The sequence below is a fragment of the Galendromus occidentalis genome, unplaced genomic scaffold (genome assembly GCF_000255335.2).
Source record: "Galendromus occidentalis unplaced genomic scaffold, Mocc_1.1 scf7180000076932, whole genome shotgun sequence".
NCBI classification, from domain to species: domain Eukaryota; kingdom Metazoa; phylum Arthropoda; class Arachnida; order Mesostigmata; family Phytoseiidae; genus Galendromus; species Galendromus occidentalis.
This window is the reverse complement of record NW_003804921.1, coordinates 267,409-288,989: the sequence shown is the minus strand read 5'-3', so window position 1 is coordinate 288,989 and position 21,581 is coordinate 267,409. Positions and strand designations below refer to the sequence as shown.

At 51.2% G+C, this 21,581-nt stretch overlaps 2 protein-coding genes across 3 annotated transcripts; both read left to right on the top strand.

Moving 5' to 3' along the window:
* The first annotated feature begins 5,857 nt into the window (after nucleotides 1-5,857).
* Nucleotides 5,858-9,375, top strand: LOC100904169 (heat shock 70 kDa protein cognate 4). The gene is made up of 5 exons (XM_003740353.1): nucleotides 5,858-6,090; nucleotides 6,220-6,349; nucleotides 7,333-7,439; nucleotides 7,563-7,718; nucleotides 7,826-9,375. The coding sequence occupies exons 1-5, from the start codon at nucleotides 6,022-6,024 to the stop codon at nucleotides 9,293-9,295; spliced, it is 1,932 nt and encodes a 643-aa protein (XP_003740401.1). The 5' UTR covers nucleotides 5,858-6,021; the 3' UTR covers nucleotides 9,296-9,375.
* Nucleotides 9,376-13,920: 4,545 nt separating this feature from the next.
* On the top strand, nucleotides 13,921-18,121 carry eff (ubiquitin-conjugating enzyme E2 eff). Of its 2 annotated transcripts, XM_003740357.2 has the most exons (6): nucleotides 13,921-14,022; nucleotides 14,748-14,811; nucleotides 15,430-15,461; nucleotides 15,596-15,673; nucleotides 16,131-16,235; nucleotides 16,357-18,121. In XM_003740357.2, exons 1-6 carry the CDS (start codon nucleotides 13,999-14,001, stop codon nucleotides 16,495-16,497), a joined length of 444 nt encoding a protein of 147 aa, XP_003740405.1. In that variant the 5' UTR covers nucleotides 13,921-13,998; the 3' UTR covers nucleotides 16,498-18,121. The 2 variants fall into 2 exon arrangements, with proteins under 2 accessions (XP_003740405.1, XP_018493875.1); XM_018638359.1 differs by lacking the exon at nucleotides 13,921-14,022 and having other exon boundaries at nucleotides 14,428-14,811.
* Nucleotides 18,122-21,581: the final 3,460 nt, after the last annotated feature.

Sequence of the window (21,581 nt, the reverse complement as noted above, 5' to 3'; positions counted from 1 at the left end):
CGTCAAAAGTCATGAAGTTCTTCTTTCATCAGTCAACTGTTAGATTGGATGTTGGCAGCTCGTCAAATCGGATGGTCGATCGGACCAACCGCAGAGTTCGGTAATTGGTGGTCGGCGATGAGGAACAAGCAGTCGAACGTCCGATCAAATAAAGGACGAAACATGTAATAATAGGACGCATAAAAATTTCTCATTCTAGAAATTACTTCAGATTGGATAATGATAGCAATGTATTTGGAGCTGGGAATCCGCCTGTTTTCCATCAGCAGTGAGCGCGAGCCAAGATATCTTTCTGCTAAGAAAAATGTACGACTCAAATCACTAAGGTAGGGTGATCGTTTCGCCTCTAAACGTGTCCACAATCGGAACGAGAATGGCCACAATCCTTATTCGGATGGCGTAGCTCTCACAGGAAGCTTTGCCTCCAATTATAGGGTACGAGAGCTGATCGTTGGCTCTGTATGACCGCTCCAAATTCGCCGGAGCTCTGCGGCGACGGAAATGACTTGTCGGTTAAACTCGAAAATAGAACAGCCGAATTTGGAATGAGCTTTCATGTCTCTCAAGAGTATGAAAGCTGCAGCGTGGAGCTGAGCCGCGAGAAGTTCTGTGCACCTTCCTCTTCGGGTTCGTTCATGAAATCTGCAATGAACGAGAAGTTTCCACAGGGAGACTGTCGTCGTTGCGTGATTGATGTCTTCAGCTTCTATGCGTACACCTCCGCACAAACCGGATACACTATTTACCGCTCTGCAGCGGTAACCGAGCCGACGCGGAATTTAGCAGAGAGTCGCAGGCCGTCACCAGACTACGGATCTGATCACCGGAAGGTATAGGATACTCTCCCGTCGTTCACGTCAAGCTAGACATCGTCACCGTTCTACGGGCACGTACGACCACGAGTGATACTACTATCCTACTCGATCTTAACCCCTACGAACTATTTCGCTCACGTGCATCCGGCTCCGAGTATGAGCCATCATCATAAGGATGATTGCAATCCTTCGCGACGTATGCGAATGCGACGTATTGGCCAAATTCGTTGCGAAGAGCTGATCGTCGATGGCTCTCCGAAGGAAGATTAGTGGATCTCGCACTATCAGTGATCGTCGCGGACAATAAGACAAAAATTGCCCACGAAGATTCATCAGACCGGACACCGACCTCTCTGACTGCAAATCCACTCTCGAGTTTGGGAATACAATACATGGTTCCCATTCCGAATCCAATTCCATCGCCCGGACTCAGCTGTCGTCGGATATGTTCATCTGGCGTCGAATACTAGGCTTTTTTTCGAGCCTGACTATTCATGGAGCACCTGCGCTGAGCTCTGTCGAGTAGGGTGCATACTGAGAAGTTTGGAGATTGAGTGAGGAGTGTGCGGCATTCTGCTGCCTTGAGCTTACCGAATTCGGATTGCATTGAACTGTGTTTTGTATTGCATCTTTCGCAGTCACGGATCTTTCGAAAGGAAAAGTGTTCGTCATGTATTAATCTACTTCAGAGAGGCCTCGGTGTTTGAACATATGTAGGTATGTACGGACTGCTCACAAGAGAGGCACAGGGAATCACTGGAGTGCCCACACGACTCGACAGGGGACACCAGGGGAGCTTTCCGGCTCGGACAGTGGAAGGCTCTGGAATATAGCTGCGATAAAGACTGCTTGGTCTGATGTTGAAGATCTGGTGGCACGGCGGTTCATCTTGAATGAGCCCCCTGATGTGAATGGCGGCGGCGGAAAGCCTGGTGGCGAACAGAGGACGCGCAACAGATCCCGCAGGATGTCAGCAGCGGTAATCTATTCTGGAAGTGAATATTCTTCGCACTTCGACCTGATAAGCTCCGATACGCCGTACCGCCGCCGGCCCGGGGAGCAGGGTACTGTCGATTCTATCATCAATTCTGTGAGTGATCGATTGATTTCTCCTCGTGGTCATAGCGGAACTCCGAATATTTTTCGTGACAATGATCGCCCAATCGATCAGCCGAATTATCACCGGAAGAGTACACACTAGCCATTGGGAGCCCTAAGTCGGAAGTAACGTTTGGAAAGGTGATAGAGACAAAGTCCACACATATTCCCGCGGAATATCAGTTTAAAACGCCCGCGGAATATAAGTATGGATCGCATGTGGGATGGAATGGAAATGAAATGTGGAAGAATGCCCGAAAGAACGTTCCTGTTTTAACTAGTCTTGCATCCGGACCCCTAAGAATCACTATCACTACCCTTCCATTGAATGCACTCTCACAATGAATGTAGCAGCGATCGCGGTCCACATGGGCAATCTTGCACTCGGTCAGGAGATGCGATCACGCTGACCATGGACCAGCTTCCAGGTGGACAACGACATCGAGGGTGTTCATCATCACCGTGGAGCGTTCCGGAACCAAGCATTTCTCTGATTTCCCTCCGGAAGTAGAGCTGGAAAAAATATCGATGCAGCGGCTCAAGCCCAAGTCTCGTAGGCGGATCATAGAGCTCATAGCAAGATGCATTACGCTTGAGGAGCGTCGCCGTGTCCCTTGTCTGTCTGGTGAAGACATTCTTCGTTTACGTCACAGAGATCCAATGAGAATTTCTATCGGAAGTTCGCGTAGACGGAGCCCAGAAAGGCTGAATGCGTCGGCTGAGAGTTCCTTGGTCGCACTTCTCCCGAGTTTCAAGGAGCTCCGCTATGCCGAGCCAGGTATTACTTCTAAGACTCCGTGATTGGGATGGATGGAATGACATTGGCAATCCATTGCGAGCCGCGTCGGGATTTCCTAGGGCCGTTCCGAGCGAGAACTCCTGTCTCCCATCCATAGAGCTGTAGATTCTCGCTACGCAGGTACAAATATCAGTCGGATGTCGGCGCGGCGTCGTGGTCTAGCTGCTACGAGCTTCTGTTCCAGGGGAGCAGTCTCTTAGATCGCTGATATCCTGCCCCGCCATCACTGTAGTATTTACGGGAGTAAATTAGGCGAGTGCATTTATTGTAACCGAGCGACCATTTCAACAACGACACTCGACTGTATCAGTTCCCTCATGGATCGGCAGGATGCCCTGTCTGGAATGCGGAAATCGAAACACCGCGATACGAGAGACCGATCAGCGCGCACTTCAGCCAGCCAAGGAGCTAACTGAGCTAAGGCGCTCTGAGTAGCTGGATCCGCCCCTGCCGTCGGCCATCACCACATAAATCGCTGAGGCCGTAAAGAAGCCTTTCCAATATTCTGATTGATATCGGGGATCCGCCGTCCTCCCAGCGCTAAAATTCTGGAAAGGAAGGGATGAACGGATCTGACCTTCCTATTCTCTCGGCCGTATTCCTCTCGATACTGTGCTCATTCATCAGGTATCAGTCACATTTCGCTGGATTTACAGTGCTCAACCCGTTTCGCTTATTCCTGCACACTCCGGATTCTATAACCTAGCCCTGAGAGATCAGGCAGCCTCGATTAATAATTCTCTGACCCCCGAACGCCCTGTATTTCGTCAATAATCATGCTCGAGATTCTGGCTATTTGGAAGGAAAGAGTACTACTCCGAACGAGATCATTTTTGCCGCGTTGATCGCCTCCGAGGTCCCTGATGACTCACTGAGAATCGAGCATGACATCCGACGCTGCGAGCACTCGAAACGAATGGATTCCCCCAGATGTGCCATTTCATCTCAATGTTCCACAACGAGGGATATTCGAGGCTGTTCGATGTGACTTAATTCACACAAGCTGGCGATGAAGTGAAGCGGGGGTTTGATTCAGAGTTCCTCACGACTCGTCGGAGAGAAATGCCGTCGCGTCGTCCGCCTTCTTCTCGAAGGTTCTGAATAGGATTCCAGAAGGCTCCGAATTTTACTGGCCATCCTTGATGAAGCCATGTTGCCAAAGAAGTCCGCTTCATATATTCTATCGCTCTGCATCACTCACTCGTCTCATCTCGTGAGTTGCTGCCCAGTCGAGGCATTAATCATCGACTACGCTCCATTAATTCATGATTGAAAGGCCTAATTGATGGATGCAATGATGGTTAATATTCGGGGACCGGAAGAATTCGGAAATCGGGAGGAAAAAAAAGAGAACAGGCAAAATCAATTATTCCATCCATCAGTCGATATCCTCAGAAAAGGGAGGAAGAGTGATCATTGTGATTGATGACTAGACTTCGCAGCTGTGGAGCGTTTCAAAGTGTGAAACTGCTCGGAAAGAGCAGTGCGACCAAGTCAGGGGGCTAGGGATGCGCGAAGAGACCTCAATCAAAGGATGCGGCCTGCGCTAGCGACAGATTCCAGCCTCGCATGCGGTCATCGAAGGTTTCTGTCGCGCTACCAGAGGCTCATAGGCGATCGCGGCTATTCTTGTGGATGGACCTCTCGAGAGTCACGCTTTCTCCCGCTCAGACTCCTCCTATCTCCCAGTCGATATCTTTGATCCAACCCAAAACGACAATTCGAAATGACTTCGGAGTCAGCTGCGGGCCGGTGTAGCGCATTTGTGAGGATCTGCATACAAACTCCCTCCGACGACCTCGAAAGTTTCGGGAATCCTCTGTGCTATCGGCGATCATGCAGATGTACCGACCTCGCGGAAGAGTCGGGTCTAAATAGCTCTGTTTCCATCCTGGGACTCGCCGTGATTGTCTCGAGTTCTCGGACCTAGTACGGAATCCGGACTCGGGTCATTCGGGCTTCTTGCATCATCGGACACGGTGAGTCTCACATACAGACCGAGCTCTGAATCGTCTCAATCCGTTAGACGCTTGATACGAGATGGATAGTCCAAAGCTTCACCATCAATGCATCCATGAAAGATCTCTGGTCATTATCGAGGCTGACCCTGGTCTACACGGCTCAACAGGTGTACTCGAATCGTCTGACGTGTAACGTCTGGATGATGCTGATCAGCAGAATGCCTAGCGGGTGCCGTCATCTGCTGTTCCCTCGAGCGATCGCATTCCCGAAGAATATGCCTTTCGACAAGGGATCGCATGCTGGAAATTGAGACCGTTCAGAACTCACAAACAATGCGAGATGCGATTCACCGGTGTGATATCTGAGTCCAGAAAGCCGCAAGCCTGGCCGCACGAATCCAGACCCGGCCTACTCCTTGCTCATTGCCCGCCAACCGGATCTCCAGAGAATTCCACCTGGGATAGAAGGCTTTGAGCGGTAGCATGTGGTTTCTCCTTCCGGTAGGCGACCAATGTCTGATATCGATTCAGGAACTAAATCTGAGGTTTTCGGAATACAGGATCTCCGATTCGGTATGGGAGGCCTCAGATTCCCGAATTGAAGGCAGATTTCGGTCCGTCCGCCGGTAGGTTGTCTTCTGAGAGCACTGAGCTCTTCCGGATAGGAGCAGATACAGATTGAAGACCCCACTTATCGGGCAATTGATGCGATGAAGAGCTCCCGGAGATATGCCGAGGAAGGGGAAGGGAGCGAGGCGAAGAATCCGATGATAAGGGAATGTATAGGGACAGCCGATGATTTAGAACATCGGGAATCGTAGTATAGAATATCGCTCCCGATCCAGAGTTTTATTCAGCTCGGTTCCACACAACGAGTAGGTTGCCGTCAGAAATTGATGATGATGAGGTAGCTACTTGATCAGTGAATCTTCGACCCACGAACCACGAAACATTCTCGCGGTCCGTCCTTTGAATGCCGTAGGCTCTCTTACCTAAATTTTGGCCCTCTCCCTCGAATTCTCCGTCATCGTGTCGATCCCGCGCGTGAATCCTGTCTGTCTGCGCGCGGTGTGTGTTGTGTGAGTGTCATCATCGTTTCGAACAGTCTCGAAGCATCTTGTTTTCGTGAACTAGAGGGCGCTGTTGCTCGGTCTTTTATAAGGAGTGAGTCGTCTGCTAGGTTCACCAGTTCACTTTGGTACAGCAGTGGCTTAGCGTGCAAGCATTCCGTATCTCCAAACACGAGGAGAACCAGAGTCGCGCCAGATCGCAGGAAACAATCGAAAACTCGTTGGAGTCTCAAGTTGTTCCTCTCGAGCCCGATACAATAGCCTAACTCGTCGGCAAAATGGCACCGGCAATCGGAATCGATTTGGGTACCACGTACTCCTGTGTAGGAGTTTTTCAACACGGCAAGGTAAATCAACGTCTAGCTGACAGAATGAGTCCGAATAAGATTCCCATCTGCGGTATAACTTGAACTCGATACTTTGCGGCACTGCGAGAATGGCGATCCGGAGACTTGAAGACAACGAAATCATTCCAGGTGGAAATCATCGCCAATGATCAGGGAAATCGCACAACGCCCTCGTACGTGGCCTTCACTGATACGGAACGTCTTATCGGGGATGCGGCCAAAAATCAGGTGGCTATGAATCCGTCAAACACGGTTTTCGGTGAGTGCTGACCCCCAGAGCAGTTATTAGTTCGCGGAGAAATTTCCAGAAACACGTCGGATTTCGAATTGCAAAGGTCTCAGACATAGTTCATTCGAAGTTTGCGCGAATTTTGAGGTCGTGAGCACGAACGTGCGGCATGAAATTTTTCGGCCGCGCGTTTTCGTCTTCCGAAATGGGGTAAGACCGGGACGAGACCGGTATCACAAGATGGCGGCCATGCTTTGTATAAGGCTTGGCTTGGCTCACGCCCTGATACCGGCTTCGAGGCGGTCGATACATGTGGAGTTCTCTATCGCGAGGCTTGCTTAGGCGGAGAATCGACCGTGTGCCGACTTAGAGCCGGTGAATGTGGAGCGAGGGCCACCGTTCACCGATGCTTCTGGATCATGGAACGCGCGCCGAGAATGTTCTACGGCTTCCTGCTATTGAGCTAAGTCGCGGGGCCGCCGCGTCTTTCTCGCCTCGCATCTACATTACATGAATGCGACCTCGGCTCGGGTTTGGAAGATTTGCTTGAAGTGTGTATCCTGAGCGAATGCAATGTGTCATTCGAGAGCCGGATGATGGTCCGAGCGAACATCGTGGTTCATGAAGCCCTGATTGGTGCGCATGTCGCCATGGCCAACGGCGGCTTGTCGCCGCTGCTGCGCCAGTAAGACCATTGAACTGCGCGCCGGTGCTTCGCATGACGTCGAAAACACAGCCGGTTGAATCATTGGGATGGAATTTTCTAGAATTTCCGCATGACGCGCGCCTTGCAGCAGCAATACGATAACTCATCAAAAAGCGAGAATCTCTCATCGGAGCGCATGAGCTACATTGAGATTCTCGAGTAGCTTCCGTTCACATATATTCGGATTCGGTCGCGCACCTTCCGAGTCCCCGCCTCGGTCCAGAATCTTCGCGAATGCGGGAATCTTATGCGGAAGATTTCTCTTCTTTACTCGGACGTAGAAACTCATGGAGGGTGATTCTTACAGATGCCAAGCGTCTCATCGGACGTCGATTCGACGACGCAGCTGTCCAGAGTGACATGAAGCACTGGTCATTCGACGTCGTCAACGACGGTGGAAAGCCGAAGATCAAAGTGAGCTATCGTTCGAAGAAAGGACGCGAGCCCCATCGTATCTTAATATTTCTCAATCAATATCACGAGTGATCCGGAGCTCGGAAAATCCTCGCTTACGCACCCCGTTCCCTCAATCCGCAGGTCGAATTCAAGGCTGAGACGAAAACTTTCTTCCCCGAAGAAGTTTCCTCAATGGTGTTGGTGAAAATGAAGGAAATCGCCGAAGCCTACCTCGGTTCCACCGTTTCGTCTGCCGTCATCACAGTGCCGGCTTACTTCAACGATTCTCAGCGTCAGGTAACTTCTGAATTACTGCTCCAGCGTGAATTTTCGCATTTCACTCATACGATATAGACGGTGCTTCGGGAATTCTTCCTCATCGAATTTTGATCCACCTCGATTAGGCCACCAAGGACGCCGGAACTATTGCCGGACTCAACGTTCTGCGTATCATCAATGAACCGACGGCCGCTGCCATCGCCTACGGTCTGGACAAGAAGGCCCAAGGAGAGAAGAACGTTCTGATCTTCGATCTCGGTGGTGGTACCTTCGATGTGTCCATCCTCTCGATCGAAGACGGAGTCTTCGAAGTGAAGTCCACCGCTGGAGACACTCACCTGGGAGGTGAAGATTTCGACAACCGAATGGTTACCCATTTCGTGCAAGAGTTCAAGCGCAAGAACGGTGGAAAAGACATCACTTCGAACAAGAGAGCCCTGCGTCGTCTGCGTACGGCGTGCGAACGCGCGAAGAGAACTCTTTCGTCGTCGACTCAGGCCTCGATCGAAATCGATTCGCTGTACGAAGGTCTCGATTTCTACTCCTCGATCACACGTGCCCGTTTCGAGGAGCTCTGCGCTGATCTCTTCCGTTCAACCCTCGAGCCTGTCGAGAAGTCTCTCCGTGACGCCAAGCTCGACAAAGGCCAGATTCACGAGATCGTCCTGGTCGGAGGTTCGACTCGTATTCCCAAGGTCCAGAAGCTCTTGCAAGACTTCTTCAACGGCAAAGAACTGAACAAGTCCATCAACCCCGACGAGGCCGTGGCCTACGGAGCCGCCGTCCAAGCAGCCATCCTTTCCGGAGATTCCTCAGAAGCCGTTCAGGATCTGCTTCTCCTCGACGTTGCCCCGCTCTCGCTCGGTATCGAGACTGCCGGAGGCGTCATGACCACCTTGATCAAGAGGAACACGACCATTCCCACGAAACAGACTCAGACGTTCACCACCTACTCCGACAACCAGCCCGGTGTACTCATCCAGGTTTATGAGGGCGAGCGAGCCATGACCAAGGACAACAACATCCTCGGGAAATTCGAATTGGCCGGAATCCCTCCAGCACCCCGAGGCGTGCCCCAGATCGAGGTCACGTTCGACATTGACGCCAACGGTATCCTCAACGTATCCGCCGTCGACAAGATCACTGGCAAGGCGAACAAGATCACCATCACCAACGACAAGGGTCGCCTGACGAAGGAAGACATCGAGAAAATGGTCAAAGACGCCGAAAAATACAAAGACGAGGACGACAAGCAGAAGGCGAAGATCTCCGCCAAGAACGCTCTCGAAAGCTATTGCTTCAACATGAAGTCCACTTTGGAAGACGACAAGGTCAAAGACAAAATCACGGACGCCGAGCGAAAAACATGCGTCGACGCCATCGATGACGCGATCAAATGGCTCGACGGAAACCAGATGGCCGAGAAGGACGAGTTCGAAGACAAGCAGAAAGAGCTCGAGAACCTCTGCAAGCCCATCGTCATGAAGCTGTACCAAGGCGGAGCGGGAGGCATGCCCGACATGGGAGATATGCCCGGAGGAGCACCCGGTGCCGGCGGAGCGTCCGGTATCCCCACCGTCGAAGAGGTCGATTAAATTAAACGAAGAACATTCAACTAGTGGTTATATTATTTTCGAATGAAAGGCCACCTATTTGCACCTGTCATCACCAGGGACGGCGCCAGCTCTTTTTTTTTCGACGACCTTAAAATTTTTTCCGTCCCCCTCTCGGAGTGACTGCAGTCATATGTGTGTTGGTTGATAATATACATACAACGACAGAACCCTCATGCCAGGGCGAGGGGTCTCCGTAATTCGTTTCTTCCGCCTTGATACCTCCCTTTTTCCTTCTTGTGAAGCAATGTCTGTCACCAGTTTGCCGTTCTCGACTTGCGAGCGATCGGGTAGTGACCGTGATGGCTTCGAGTTCAGCCGTCAGTCCGTCAGTCGTACCGTCCTCGGTCCTCTGAAGCCCTATCACCTTCTCTGTCGTTCTCGCTCGGGAAGAATTCCGCCACTTCTAACTTTCGATCAGAGCAGCACGGCCAGATCACTCACGGTCAAGACACAGTTTGCAGAGGGGGAGTCGAACTGAGGTCGAGCCCTCCAGCGCTGAATCGAGCTCGATGTGTCCGAGACTGTCCACGTTTGTTCTCAAAATTATCGAAATTTCCCTCTCGAAGCTGGACTCCCGGTCGACACGCGCGGACATTGACGAGAGCGCGGATACCTGTGCGTCGAGGGTCGACATTCAGTCATCGAGCCCTATCCGCGTTGTGCGTGCGGAGACGCAGAGTCGGAGACTGTATTTGCAATGATCGAACCCGGTAGCCTGCCTGCGGATACATCGGGTATCGGACATCCGGTTATGCCGAGTTGGCAGGACGCAGAGAACTTCAGCGAGGGTCTCGACGGGAGGCTCCGCGGCCCACGCGGGCCCGGGATACTGCGACGGAAAACTTTCATAAATCCAGGAGTCGACGAGGCTGGAACCCCTTTATTGTCATGCTGGCGCCGATCCTGGTGATCAACGATTCTAGTGGAACTTGAGGGGAAAAACAAGACCAGCAGCAGCAGATGACAACAACGTCACCTGTTGGAGATGATTATGCAGCATAAACCGTCGAAGGGGAACTGAGTTGACTCCTTTCCAGAGAAAAGCTTACTATAACCACTCATATTAATGGAAAACACTGCGGAAGATGTTCCAATATTGGTATCTGAAAGAAGGCGATCTCATTGTAAATTTCATTAGCCGCTGCGGGAACGGATATGGATTCGCCGATGATGATATTAGGAGCCGTTGAGAAGGGAAGTGAAGGCCGAACGAGCGAAGTTGTAGGTGAGCGATGGCTCTGTTTGAAGTCAACTAGGAAAAATCCGAGAGCTTGTTCTTTTACAATTCAGCGTGGTCAAGGTGGTCGTCATTATCATCGGCTAACTATCATTGATGGAAAACAAGATGAGAGACCTGATTCATGAATAATTATCAGTCTGATCAAGAAGGAGTATTCATAGATTGGGTTCCCTCGAAAAGCTCCATCAACTCTTATTTCAGTAGATACAGCTACTAAGGAGACGGCGCGGCGGGCTGCTTACGGTTCTGAGGCGCCGGCCTGGAGCTCTAGTAGTTATCTCCTCGCCTATTCAAAGGCTGGCGTCACCCTGAAACGTCATGGTCTATAAATGATATTCTGTTTTCCAAATCATATCTCCGTCCCCGATGCTCGTTTTTTCTGCTCGCCATCGAGTCCACTAATTCATTGCCAATGAGGGTTTTCTGCCGGCGATGGTTCCGTGACGGGAGCCTCCAGCTCGGAGTGTTTGATTCTGTCGGGGTCTCTGCTTTCAATGTCCTCATCTTTTTTTTGGTACTCGTGATCGCGTACGGCATTCGGGAACAGCTTAGGAGAAGCCGACTTCGCTGCTTGCACGTCAGCACCCTCCGAAGCTGAGCGTGGGAAGAGCCAACGCACGGGGCCATTCGTCGTCGTGAGAGTCGGGTTTATTGACCTCGGTGGTCTATTGGGGGAACTTCTCGGTTTCGCTCCTTTTCACAATATTGCTCGCGATCCTTTTCACTGAATGAAGAAGCTGAAGCTTTCAATGGAGAGTTCGGAATCGGTGCGCACTATGTGTGGATGTTCGTGGTCAAATGCTGGCGGGTCCGACCCCTGGACTGGCCACGGTACTACACTGGGGATTCGAAGCCCTGAGGTTTGGGAACGGGGACTTGGACGGTCGAGCGTGATCGACCGTCTGAGGGTCCCGCCAGCATAATCGGTGCGTGTAGCGGTCACCGCCGCTTGTTTTGTGAGTTTGCGGCGTGAAGGCCGGTTTCCGATGCTTCTCCGAACTAAGAGTACCGACGGAAGGCCAATCTCCGATGACCTCCCTCGTATGAGGCCCGCATTCGTAAGCGACGAAGCTTGCGTCAGAGAATACATGTCGCTTCCTGCGCGGTTTCGCATGCCGAATGGGATGTCGTCGATGTAAAAACAGTTGACGATTTCTTAGATGAAATCTTTCTCCATACAGTGCGTTATCCTGGCGTTCTGACTCTCTCCTGCTCCTGAAATATCGTCATGCGATTGGACTTCGCGAAAAACCGCATATTCCATGAAAAACCGCGCTTATTGACCGCGGTCATTTGCTATCCCCCTTAGAGTCCCATGATGGAGAAAAACCGCGATTGCGGTTGATAAACGCGGTTGCCAGGAAAACGAGGACGCGATCGGCTGTCACGAGTGCAGCTTGGAAACACGATGCCGCAGGGCGGCAATAGGCCTGCGTTGGAGGTCGGGAATCGATCTGGGCGAAAAATGGGATGATCTTCAAAGAAAATTAAGACGAGGGAACTTCGCCTAGGCTCGCAGGCATCGTCCGTCGATTGGTTTTTGTGGAGAGAGAGCTCACATGAGAGCAGAACCTCCAACTTCCCGATGGTATCAGCAGATAGAAGCACGCTTCCAGAGAAATATCGAGCGTATCGATTCCCTTGCTCCCTCTGAGGACGAGCTCCGAATGGTCTCTGTGAGCGACTTCCTCCTTCTCACAAACCCATTCAGGATAGGGGTTTATGATCGTAGCGGAGAGAGCTGTCCGCCTCAATGTGCCGCCAGAGACATTGGTAGAATTGGAAGTCAGAGCCCGGGACCCTCGGAAATGGAAAACGAGCTTGGAGTTCGCGGGTGATGACGATCTCAAATCCGACGTGGAGACTCTCTCCTTGATTTCCGCTGCGAGAACCTGCAACCATGTCGATGGAGCGCTAGCACGAGCTGCCAGCTCGCTCCGACAGGACAAGAGGAGAGATGAGAGTAGCGGCCTCGCCATCCGGCAGTTTCATGAGTATGCTGGACCTACATCTGATGGGACGGGACATCAGCGCACAAGCTCCGAAGACTTCAGCGAGAAGGACTGCATTCATAGGTTCCCGGGCTATGTCCCTATTCCAGGGCCCCCATCAAGTAGAATTGACCACCTCCAAGACTCCAAACCGATGGAAAAGGCTCCACATTCGGATCATGGTATCACATGATGAGCGCCCATCCAAAGGAGTCCGCCGTCCAGAGAATCTTGGGGGCCGCTGGATTATTCCTATCGATATGCTTCATAATTCGTTCAATATCCGGCTTAGGTCATGTGGATTCTCGTCGCGAAACCCATCTCCACTCGATTGTGATGGCGCAGTCCCCGGAAATCGGTTGCGATCCGCGATCCATTGGCTTCCCCCGGATGATCTCGATAGAAGTGAGAGGTAGGACGAAAGGCCCTAGGATCGGAATGGTCGGGAACCCCAAGCGCTACTGAAACCATCCATTATCGCTCTCCGCACCGCATCCCTAGTGTGAACAGAATAGACAAGAACTGAAAATCCGCATGGTCCGCCTCTTTCCAACAGAGATCATCGCCACCATCGTCATGTTCGTCTGCCATCTGGCTTAGCCGCCGCTTCCCGCTTGAATCTGGAGAGTCATTATTCGTACTTTCCAATTTTCACCCGTATCCATCGCCCGTCAATGCTCCCGGACCGCAGCAACGTGTCTGGAACATGACGTACCCGCCGTACCACTCGGGACGGCGTACCCGCGTAACGGAAAATTGAATATTTGGTTCCGTTCGCACCGTCGTATTCCCTATTTCCCCTAGTACTGATGTACAAGGACAATGAATCAACAGACGTTCGACGTCGATATTCTGACCGAGAAGTGAGAACTGAGTAATCGTAACGGATTATTGGGAGCTCTCTGCCTTTATTGATATTGGGGAAAGAAAATTCAGCCCCATTTCCTCGTGACACGAGATCTCTACAGTTCCGAAAACCACCTCCTTGATCAAATCGTCAAAATCTACCGAATGCTTTTCTCACCGTTGCCCTGCAATGTCCAACGGACATGTGAGTAGCTCCGCCCCGGCCGCACGGATCCCCGTTCGCTCGTGTTCCAGCAGTTCGCGCCAAGAATTCAAATCTTAGCTGACGTCACGCTTCGCTCCGAGGAGGCTGGCGCCCGTCAGGCATTGCGTATATCGTGATGCAAGAGACTGCGAGGAGTCATATCTGAAAATACTTCTCTGAGAAGCAGTCACAGGCTCTGAAACTCCTCCGAGCACATAAGCCTCGAACGACGAAGGTTCCTTCATCGCGAGATTCGAGGTGTAGAAAAGTAGCTCAGAAAACTCAGTCCGCCAAACTAGCGGCTTCCAGGACTTCATCCGCCATTGGCTGTCGTGGTCTCGGGGCTGTGAACAAAGGTTGAGTCAGTCCAGTGTCTTTTAGCACTCCAGAAGTACTTTAAATGGCTCTGAAGCGCATTAACAAAGTGAGTATCTGATCTGGACGTCCGAGTGCATGCTTGTGAGTCCAGAGTGAGCTTCGACGTTGACTTTCATACCCTATGGAAGCTCGAACGGGGTCACCAGCCCATCTAAGCCTTACGGGACGCCTGCTTATGAGAACATATAAGGGGCTTGTGCTCCATTTCTGCACTCGCGATACCGACTCTCGTGGCAATATTGGACGTTGATCGCCGTGGGACGATTTCGCAAGTTCAGGGTCTCCCGAACGAGCGGGCTAGGACGAGGAATATCCACCTTGAATACGTGTTTTTTCTGCCGAGTAATGTCCCCAGTCGACTCATCCTGCCTAGTGTCTGTCAGGGATGGAATTCGGAGTTCGCCGAAGGGTCCCGCGAACCGGAGTAGATATCGTCTCCCCGCACTATCGTGTTCCCTTCGGACGCTATTCTTTTGGTGACACATGAGGCTAGCTGTTGGCTGCTTTCGTGCACGCCCTTAGGTGGTGGCGTGATTGTTGTTACTGTTCGTTGAGACCGCATTCGATGCAACTAAGGTGATCTGGGCATTTTCGTTGTCCTGAAAGCGTGTTATGCTCGTGCGAGAAACGTTCCGCATCGAGCTTCTCTGGGATCTTGTCGGATCCTCCGGAATGAACCCTCGACCAGTCTCATCGAGCGGAGTCAAACAAGCAAGTCTCGCCTCTCGGCAGCCGGAAAACCTAAAATATCTCTTGCATGTTCGGTTACAGGAGCTTCTCGATCTCGGAAGGGACCCTCCTGCGCAATGCTCTGCAGGACCTCTCGGGGAAGATCGTGAGTATTTGAACGCATTCCGGAATAGGGCCCCACACAATTCCCAGCCTCCACGAGAACCGTGTCCTCCGTCGCGGGCCAGCTTCCCTTATTATTTCCAGTCCTCGAGACAATGGGGAGTTTGAGATCGAAGTTTCCCCGAAATGCGCATTACGCTCTCCACTGGACAGGTAGATAAACTGGCGAATGACGAACGAGCGGCCGTTCAACTCCGTCATCCTGGATCGCTGGATCCAATGGGAGGAAAGAAGGGTTTCATAGAACGGCTTCCCTGAGAGCTCTCGCGGATCGCTTGCGTGGCTCCGCGTGCGAAGCTTTCACATCACATTGTAGAGCGTCCATGGCTTTGCGAAATACACTCATCGAAGTGACTAGCGTGGCTCTATAACTCGGGAGTAGAGTTGGGAGTGCATTCTTGATAGCAATGAAACCGACGACATTCTCAATGGGCTCTGCAGGAAGCCTCTCGAATCGATTGGAGGCATTTTCGGAAGGGAACAGTGCTATGGAGAAAAAGTCGCGCATGAATGGAGGAGGAAACCATACGAATCGTAATCTTCTGAGTTTTTGAGCTCTACATGCGAAGTAACTAACCGGGCTTCCTCTTCATCATTTCAGTATTCCATTGGCAGGCAACAATCATGGGACCTGTAAGAAATCGTTCTCTCTCGCAATTATATCGATGTCGACTTCAATCCCTCTCCGGAGACTCTTCGATACTTCAGCGAGACTCATAAATTGACTTACAACATCCCTATTCTCAACGCACCCCATTTTCTTCCAGCCCGATAGTCCATATCAAGGAGGCGTCTTCTTTCTGACCATACACTTCCCAACAGATTATCCATTCAAACCACCAAAGGTAATTAGCGTGATAACGTAACGAGTTTGGATTCGTGGCTTCGTCGCTTATTCTCGGATCTGGACAGTCCCGGGGGAAGGGGGTAGGGGAAATCTGAAATACGCTCTGCTTGGGCGAGAATCCCCAGACCCTAGACTATCATTGGGGGTGGTGAAAATTAAGGGGTCGGAAACGTCTGCCTATTTCATGTGAAATCTCCGCAGTCTTGTCTTATTTCACGCGGGGCTTATGAAGTTACCGGAGCTGTCGGGAGCGATCAGCTGGTTGCGGTCGGCTCTCATTAGAACTTCGGTCATGTTCGATCGAGCTCGGCACCGAGCCTATTCATTCCACGAACTGGCGCTCTCCGCGCCGCGGTCCTCCGATGAGTTCGATCACTCCGTATATTGACCCCGACTCGATCACCCCGTCCAACAGGAGCGACTCGATGATCACGCCTTCCCGCGATTTTTTTCAGGTCGCGTTCACAACACGCATATATCACCCGAACATCAACTCAAACGGATCGATCTGTTTGGATATACTGCGTTCGCAATGGTCGCCAGCGCTCACTGTCTCGAAGGTGAGTTGGGCCCCTTTGTACTCGAGGCTCTTCGAATTTCAATTGCGATCAGTGACTCCAATCGGCAAGAAGTCCTCTATGTTCTCACTTTGGAAGCTGAGCTCGGTATCTTCGCTTCCAGGTGCTGCTGTCCATATGCTCTCTACTGTGTGATCCAAATGCGGACGATCCGTTGGTCCCGGAAATTGCCAAGATCTACAAGTCAGACCGCGATCGTTACAATGAATTAGCTCGTGAATGGACTCGTAAATACGCCATGTAGAAAGCCCCAGGCCCACAACCAGATTATTCGCCTTATCGTGAGATCGTAGTCTCAAAAGGCGTCTCATCCGAGTTGACGACGTCAATTTTTTTCATCGATTCACGAGTGGATCCTACTTCTCGGGCGGAAAAATCTGGTGGAAAGTTGACAACAAACACTTCAACAAGCGTAAGAACGTAAACCAACAACAACGGCAAAGGAGCGGCTGAGGCAGCCTTAGGATTATAGGTTTGATTGGGATTTCTTGGGAGACTGAGACTTTATTCACAACAGATAGTAAAAGCGATAATTGGAAGAAAAATTCACACAATGATTAATTTGATAATGCTACGGATCTCGCGAGCGAACGGAATTGATTTGTTTCCTTCTTCTCCAAAATTCATGCCCATCTGCCGAGGAAAGGTCGTCTGGATCTGAGCTCGAGTTCTCGAAGTAGCGGCATCAAACAACTAGACGCGAACATCAATCAGTCAGTCGAATTTACGGAGCAAAGAGAGGGAGAATAGGAAACAGAAATTAAACGAGGGAGGTCGGAAAGATGGCATGATTCACCTCAGACGCCTCGGAAAAGAACTCCCATTCCCATTTTATAACCTGCCTGCGAGCTGCAATCTTCGTTCGCGACATGCAGTTCGTCTCTGGTATCAATTAGAGGGCAGAGAGACGTGATTCGAAATGAGGGAACGCAAGTAAAATTTCTGAGTGCGCGTAGCATGTTTCGAAATACCACGGGGAATCGGCTTACGAGCGAATCGAAGCAGCTTCTCCCTCGGTCTTCGTAACCTTCTGCACCACTCCCACCAACGCGGTAGGCAGAACGATTTAGCATTCGAGAACGAAAATGCAGGGAGTGTGTAGAGATAAGATCTTTCACCAAGCGATGAATCTATGACAACAAATTCATCGCGGAAACGACTCTCTCGCAGCGAGAGATCAAGAGAAGGACGACCTCATGTACGATCGATCACCGATTCCAGTTCCGCTCGTAATCTTGCTAAGCAGGCTGCGAATTAGTCGATGCATCGGTCCTCATCCGGCGAGCTGCCGAATGTCTCCCCATTGTGATCGATTCATGGATCGAATGGTTTCCGTGAAAGTTTTGTGGTCTACAGATCGGATTTATCGAGGTCACTCCCGTAGAACTTAGTGTGGGCAACGAAACCGCGACTTGTATCCGCTCCCTTTTTCTTCTTTCTTGAAAGCTAATTCGGTTTCTTTTTCGATGAGTATTTTTTACTAAGAATAATTTCGGCTGTGTAACCGGACGGTGGACCTTCGGTCCAGCTCGAAAGTTCCAATCCTGCTGCTGCTGCTGCTTCATTCAGAGGGTGGACTAGGTTACCTAGGGCACTGGGTTGCCAAAGCAAAATTCCATCGTTCATCAAAATTGATACCTACACACTTTGTCGCTGCTCGACTCGGTGGAGCTACGTCGCTACTGAGCGTCATCACTCGGGTTCATTTGTAAATATGAAGTACCATGACGACGATGATGATGATGACGACGACGACGGCTAAAATGATGAGGAAGAGGAGGCAGATTCTGATAATGATGACGATGATGAAGAGGATGATAAGTGATGAAAGGAACAGCAAGAATTAAAAATAAAGATGTTTTACAAGTGTACATGAACTGGGTCGTCTTTCGCAGCGGATCGTAGTTCCCGATGACACGCTCAAGGTGGTCTGCTCATTTCTAGGAGTACGTGCGAGCTCCAGTCGACAGAATTTTCGGAGAGATCTCCAAGCTCTCGACAGCCTCGTAGCCTGAGATCCTTGAGCTTGGACTTGAGAGTGTGGAGTCGATGCAGCAAACAATGGAAATGATTCTGGACCTCCTGAAGTGCTGCGACTCGCGGCTTTCTCCCAAGAATCCAAGGCTCGACGCATGGGGTTCTGCAGACGAAAGAGGAATGCACCTTCGAAACTCCCCGCAATCAGTTGAGCGCCCGATAAGGGATGACGACTTACCACACATATCCTAAGAGCTGTTTGTCTCGTGGCGAAGCGTATCACGACTCCGTCCGCGGTCACCGTCGACGAGGAAGTACCTTTTCTTCTGACCCGCCGGCGGTGTCGTGGGGGATGTCTTGGGGTAAGAAAAATAACGATTCATTCTCAAGCGTCTCGATATCCGGCACGAGTCTCTCATATCGTGTCATACAGCGGAAAGGGAAGAACGGCCACGCCACAAATGAAAGCAGGGTATGGAAATTCCGATCTCTCTTTTGGCTCGGACTTTCGAGTCTGATTTACGGAGACTTGAATGCGCTGTCTCGGGATATCGATGGAAGAAGATTTCAGCGCTTAACTCATCTTAGTACTGATGTTGGTTTCTGATTAATCGAAGGAAGGTCGCCCCCCAGCAAGGGAGATATATGCCAAGAGGAACTAGATGAGCAGAGAGATAGTTCCTCTTACCGGTGCAGCCAACAAGACGATGCCGGAGTTTGTCCATAAGCGGGGACAGAGCGAGAGACCCGGGACGGGGAAAAAGAACTGGGCATACGTGTCAAGCTACCAAGGCAAGGAGGCTCGCATGGGTGGCCAGCAACGTGCAATTCATGTTCCTTGTGGAGCTCGGCTTGTCTTCATCGTCCTCATTCTCAGTGGTCCAATTCCTTAGGGTTCGGCATCCGATGCTCGCCCGATCGCGATCGATTCCAGCGTCGCGTCCATCCGTAGGATACGGCGTCGCTGAGAGTCCCAGCCGTCCTCGCACGGAAAGGGAAGTTCAACGTGGGGAGATATAGAACTTCTAGCACCAACTTGTCTGAGCGACGCAACCGATGAAGTTAGCCTCTTACCCCGATCAATCGTTAAGATCGCTCGCGTAGATAGATTACACTGTGTATCTCCATTCGCCATGCGAGGGTGACGAGACGTCCACCCAGAGCGCAGTCGCGTGTGCTCCGTATGCAGCCCCGGATCGGAATCAGACCTAGCACCTTCGACGAGACGATGTTGGAATTGAATCGGTACCTTCGCACCATGAAGATCCTGGACCGTATTCACAAACTCCAACAAGAAATCTTGCTTCCTCGATGCGGACGGCTCGGGTGTCAAACGATAGAAAATGCGAATTCCCCTCAGGTCATGTCCGCTTCTCGCCGGGGGATTCGAGTGAATAAAAAACGTCTCAAACGCTTCGTCGGAACTCCTCATTTCGGCTATAAGACCAAATCAGGTTGCATGCTGCCGGAGCGAGCTCCAACGCTTGGTTCGGAATTCTTCAGTACGTGCACGAGCAGATTCCAGCTTCGAATGCTCTATGAGCCGAGCTTGCGCAACTCTCATCGATACTTCGGCGACCGTTTTCAGTGAGCTCGGGAGCCGCTATAAGTGCACAGTATTATTTCCTCAGAATGAAGTATTCCGAGGGTTCCAGGAGGGGAGAGAGACTATTGCCGCAGGCACCGACACGGTCGTTCCGTTAGAGGAATTCGAACGCTTGAAGCCTAATGACGAAGCGAAAGAAATAAGAATAAGATTTAGTCATGAGTCAGCTCGGGACCATCAAGTGTACAATGCTTGGAGGGACAGATGCCCTTTCTCGACAGAAAGGCCTGGATGCTCTTGAGGAATTCTTTGAAATTCCCATTCAACTCGGTTCGCCCTCTGGATAGAAGAGCAAGGATTCTTCGATGCACCTCAATTCTTTATTTTAAATATGTACAGCAGTCGGAGGTGGCGACCCTCTTCATTTATAAATTGATATCTCTCTCGCTCAAATATCGATATCGATCAAAAGCAGGAACTCACATCCTGCTCCGATCTGACCGAGGTACCCTCGGCCTCTGACTTGGGTTGGAAGTCCGCTCGGTCAAGGCGTCGACGAAAACGAGGCGACTAGTCTCATGTCGCTTACACAATTGTCTTCTGTACGCGTATATGCTCTCCCCTCGACGGACGGCCTAGATTCCCCGCCCAATCTCAAACCCGATACGACCACTCTAGAATTCGGCCCCTTCGAACGAAGGAGCTCGATCCCATCTGTATGCATCGGATCCATCTCCTATCGGCTCTTCTTTTTCGAACTTTTCTTGATATATCCCGTGTATTCGTTGGGCCCATTGCTCCGCAGGTCGACATTCGAGACCAGACTGCCAGAGGATCCGAATACAAAATCGGGTTGGTTGTTCAGAAGGGAGCTGCCGGAGATCATGCTCTTCTTCTGTGAGCTCAAGAAGTCTAATCTAGGAGCTCTCGCAGTATTTGGAATCCGCGCGAAGAAACTCTCAAAGTCCTTGCCAGACGAAAAAGCTTGAGCCGCGATTGGATTCTCCCCATGTCTGTAACCGAAATTCAAGCGGTAAGTGGAGCTGGTTCCTTCGATAGGATTGAAACTCTGACTCATCACGTTGGAGAGCAAGCCATTTTTATCGGGACGATAGATCGAGTGTGCTGTTGCTCCGCTTCCCGGCGCGAAATGAGTGATCTGAAATCCACCGAAAGGTAATGCGGCTGTCTGAGTCGAGCCAGGAGCAACGTTTCTCAGAGGCAGCGGTCGGAACTGGGGTCGGAACACGAATCCCGGACCCAGTCGCACTTGTCCGGTACTACCAGTGTAAGATGGAACCCGTCTCAAGCGACCTTTCTCCACTTCGAACGTCGGGACCGAGATGGCTTGGCCGTCAGGGAAGCTCGGGACGCTGTGGGCTGCGCGATATAGGCTCGGTCGCGACACTATTCCATTACTCTGAGAATAAGGTGTTTGAGGAGTTCTCAGGCTCGTCTGCGGTCCCTCAATGGAAATCTGCTGCCGCGGCAATTGATGGTGCTGCTGCTGAGGCGTACGAGTTTGTTGTAGATGGTGGTCCAACCGAACATACTCGAGCGTCGGATCTTGTGGCTGCTGCTGCTGCTGCGGCTCGATATTGTGGCTATCCGGCTGTCGAGCGCCTTGTTGCTCTTGTGAATAGTCACTCTGTTGCTCATTCACTCGAACTTCTCGCTGCTGCTGTTGATATGCTTGCTGTTGTTGGATAACAATTCCTTCTTGAGATGGCACTTCGACTCCCTCTTGGTGGGCGCTGGGGGAAGGTTGAATGTGCCGCGTAAGCTGTTCCGCATTGAAAGTACTT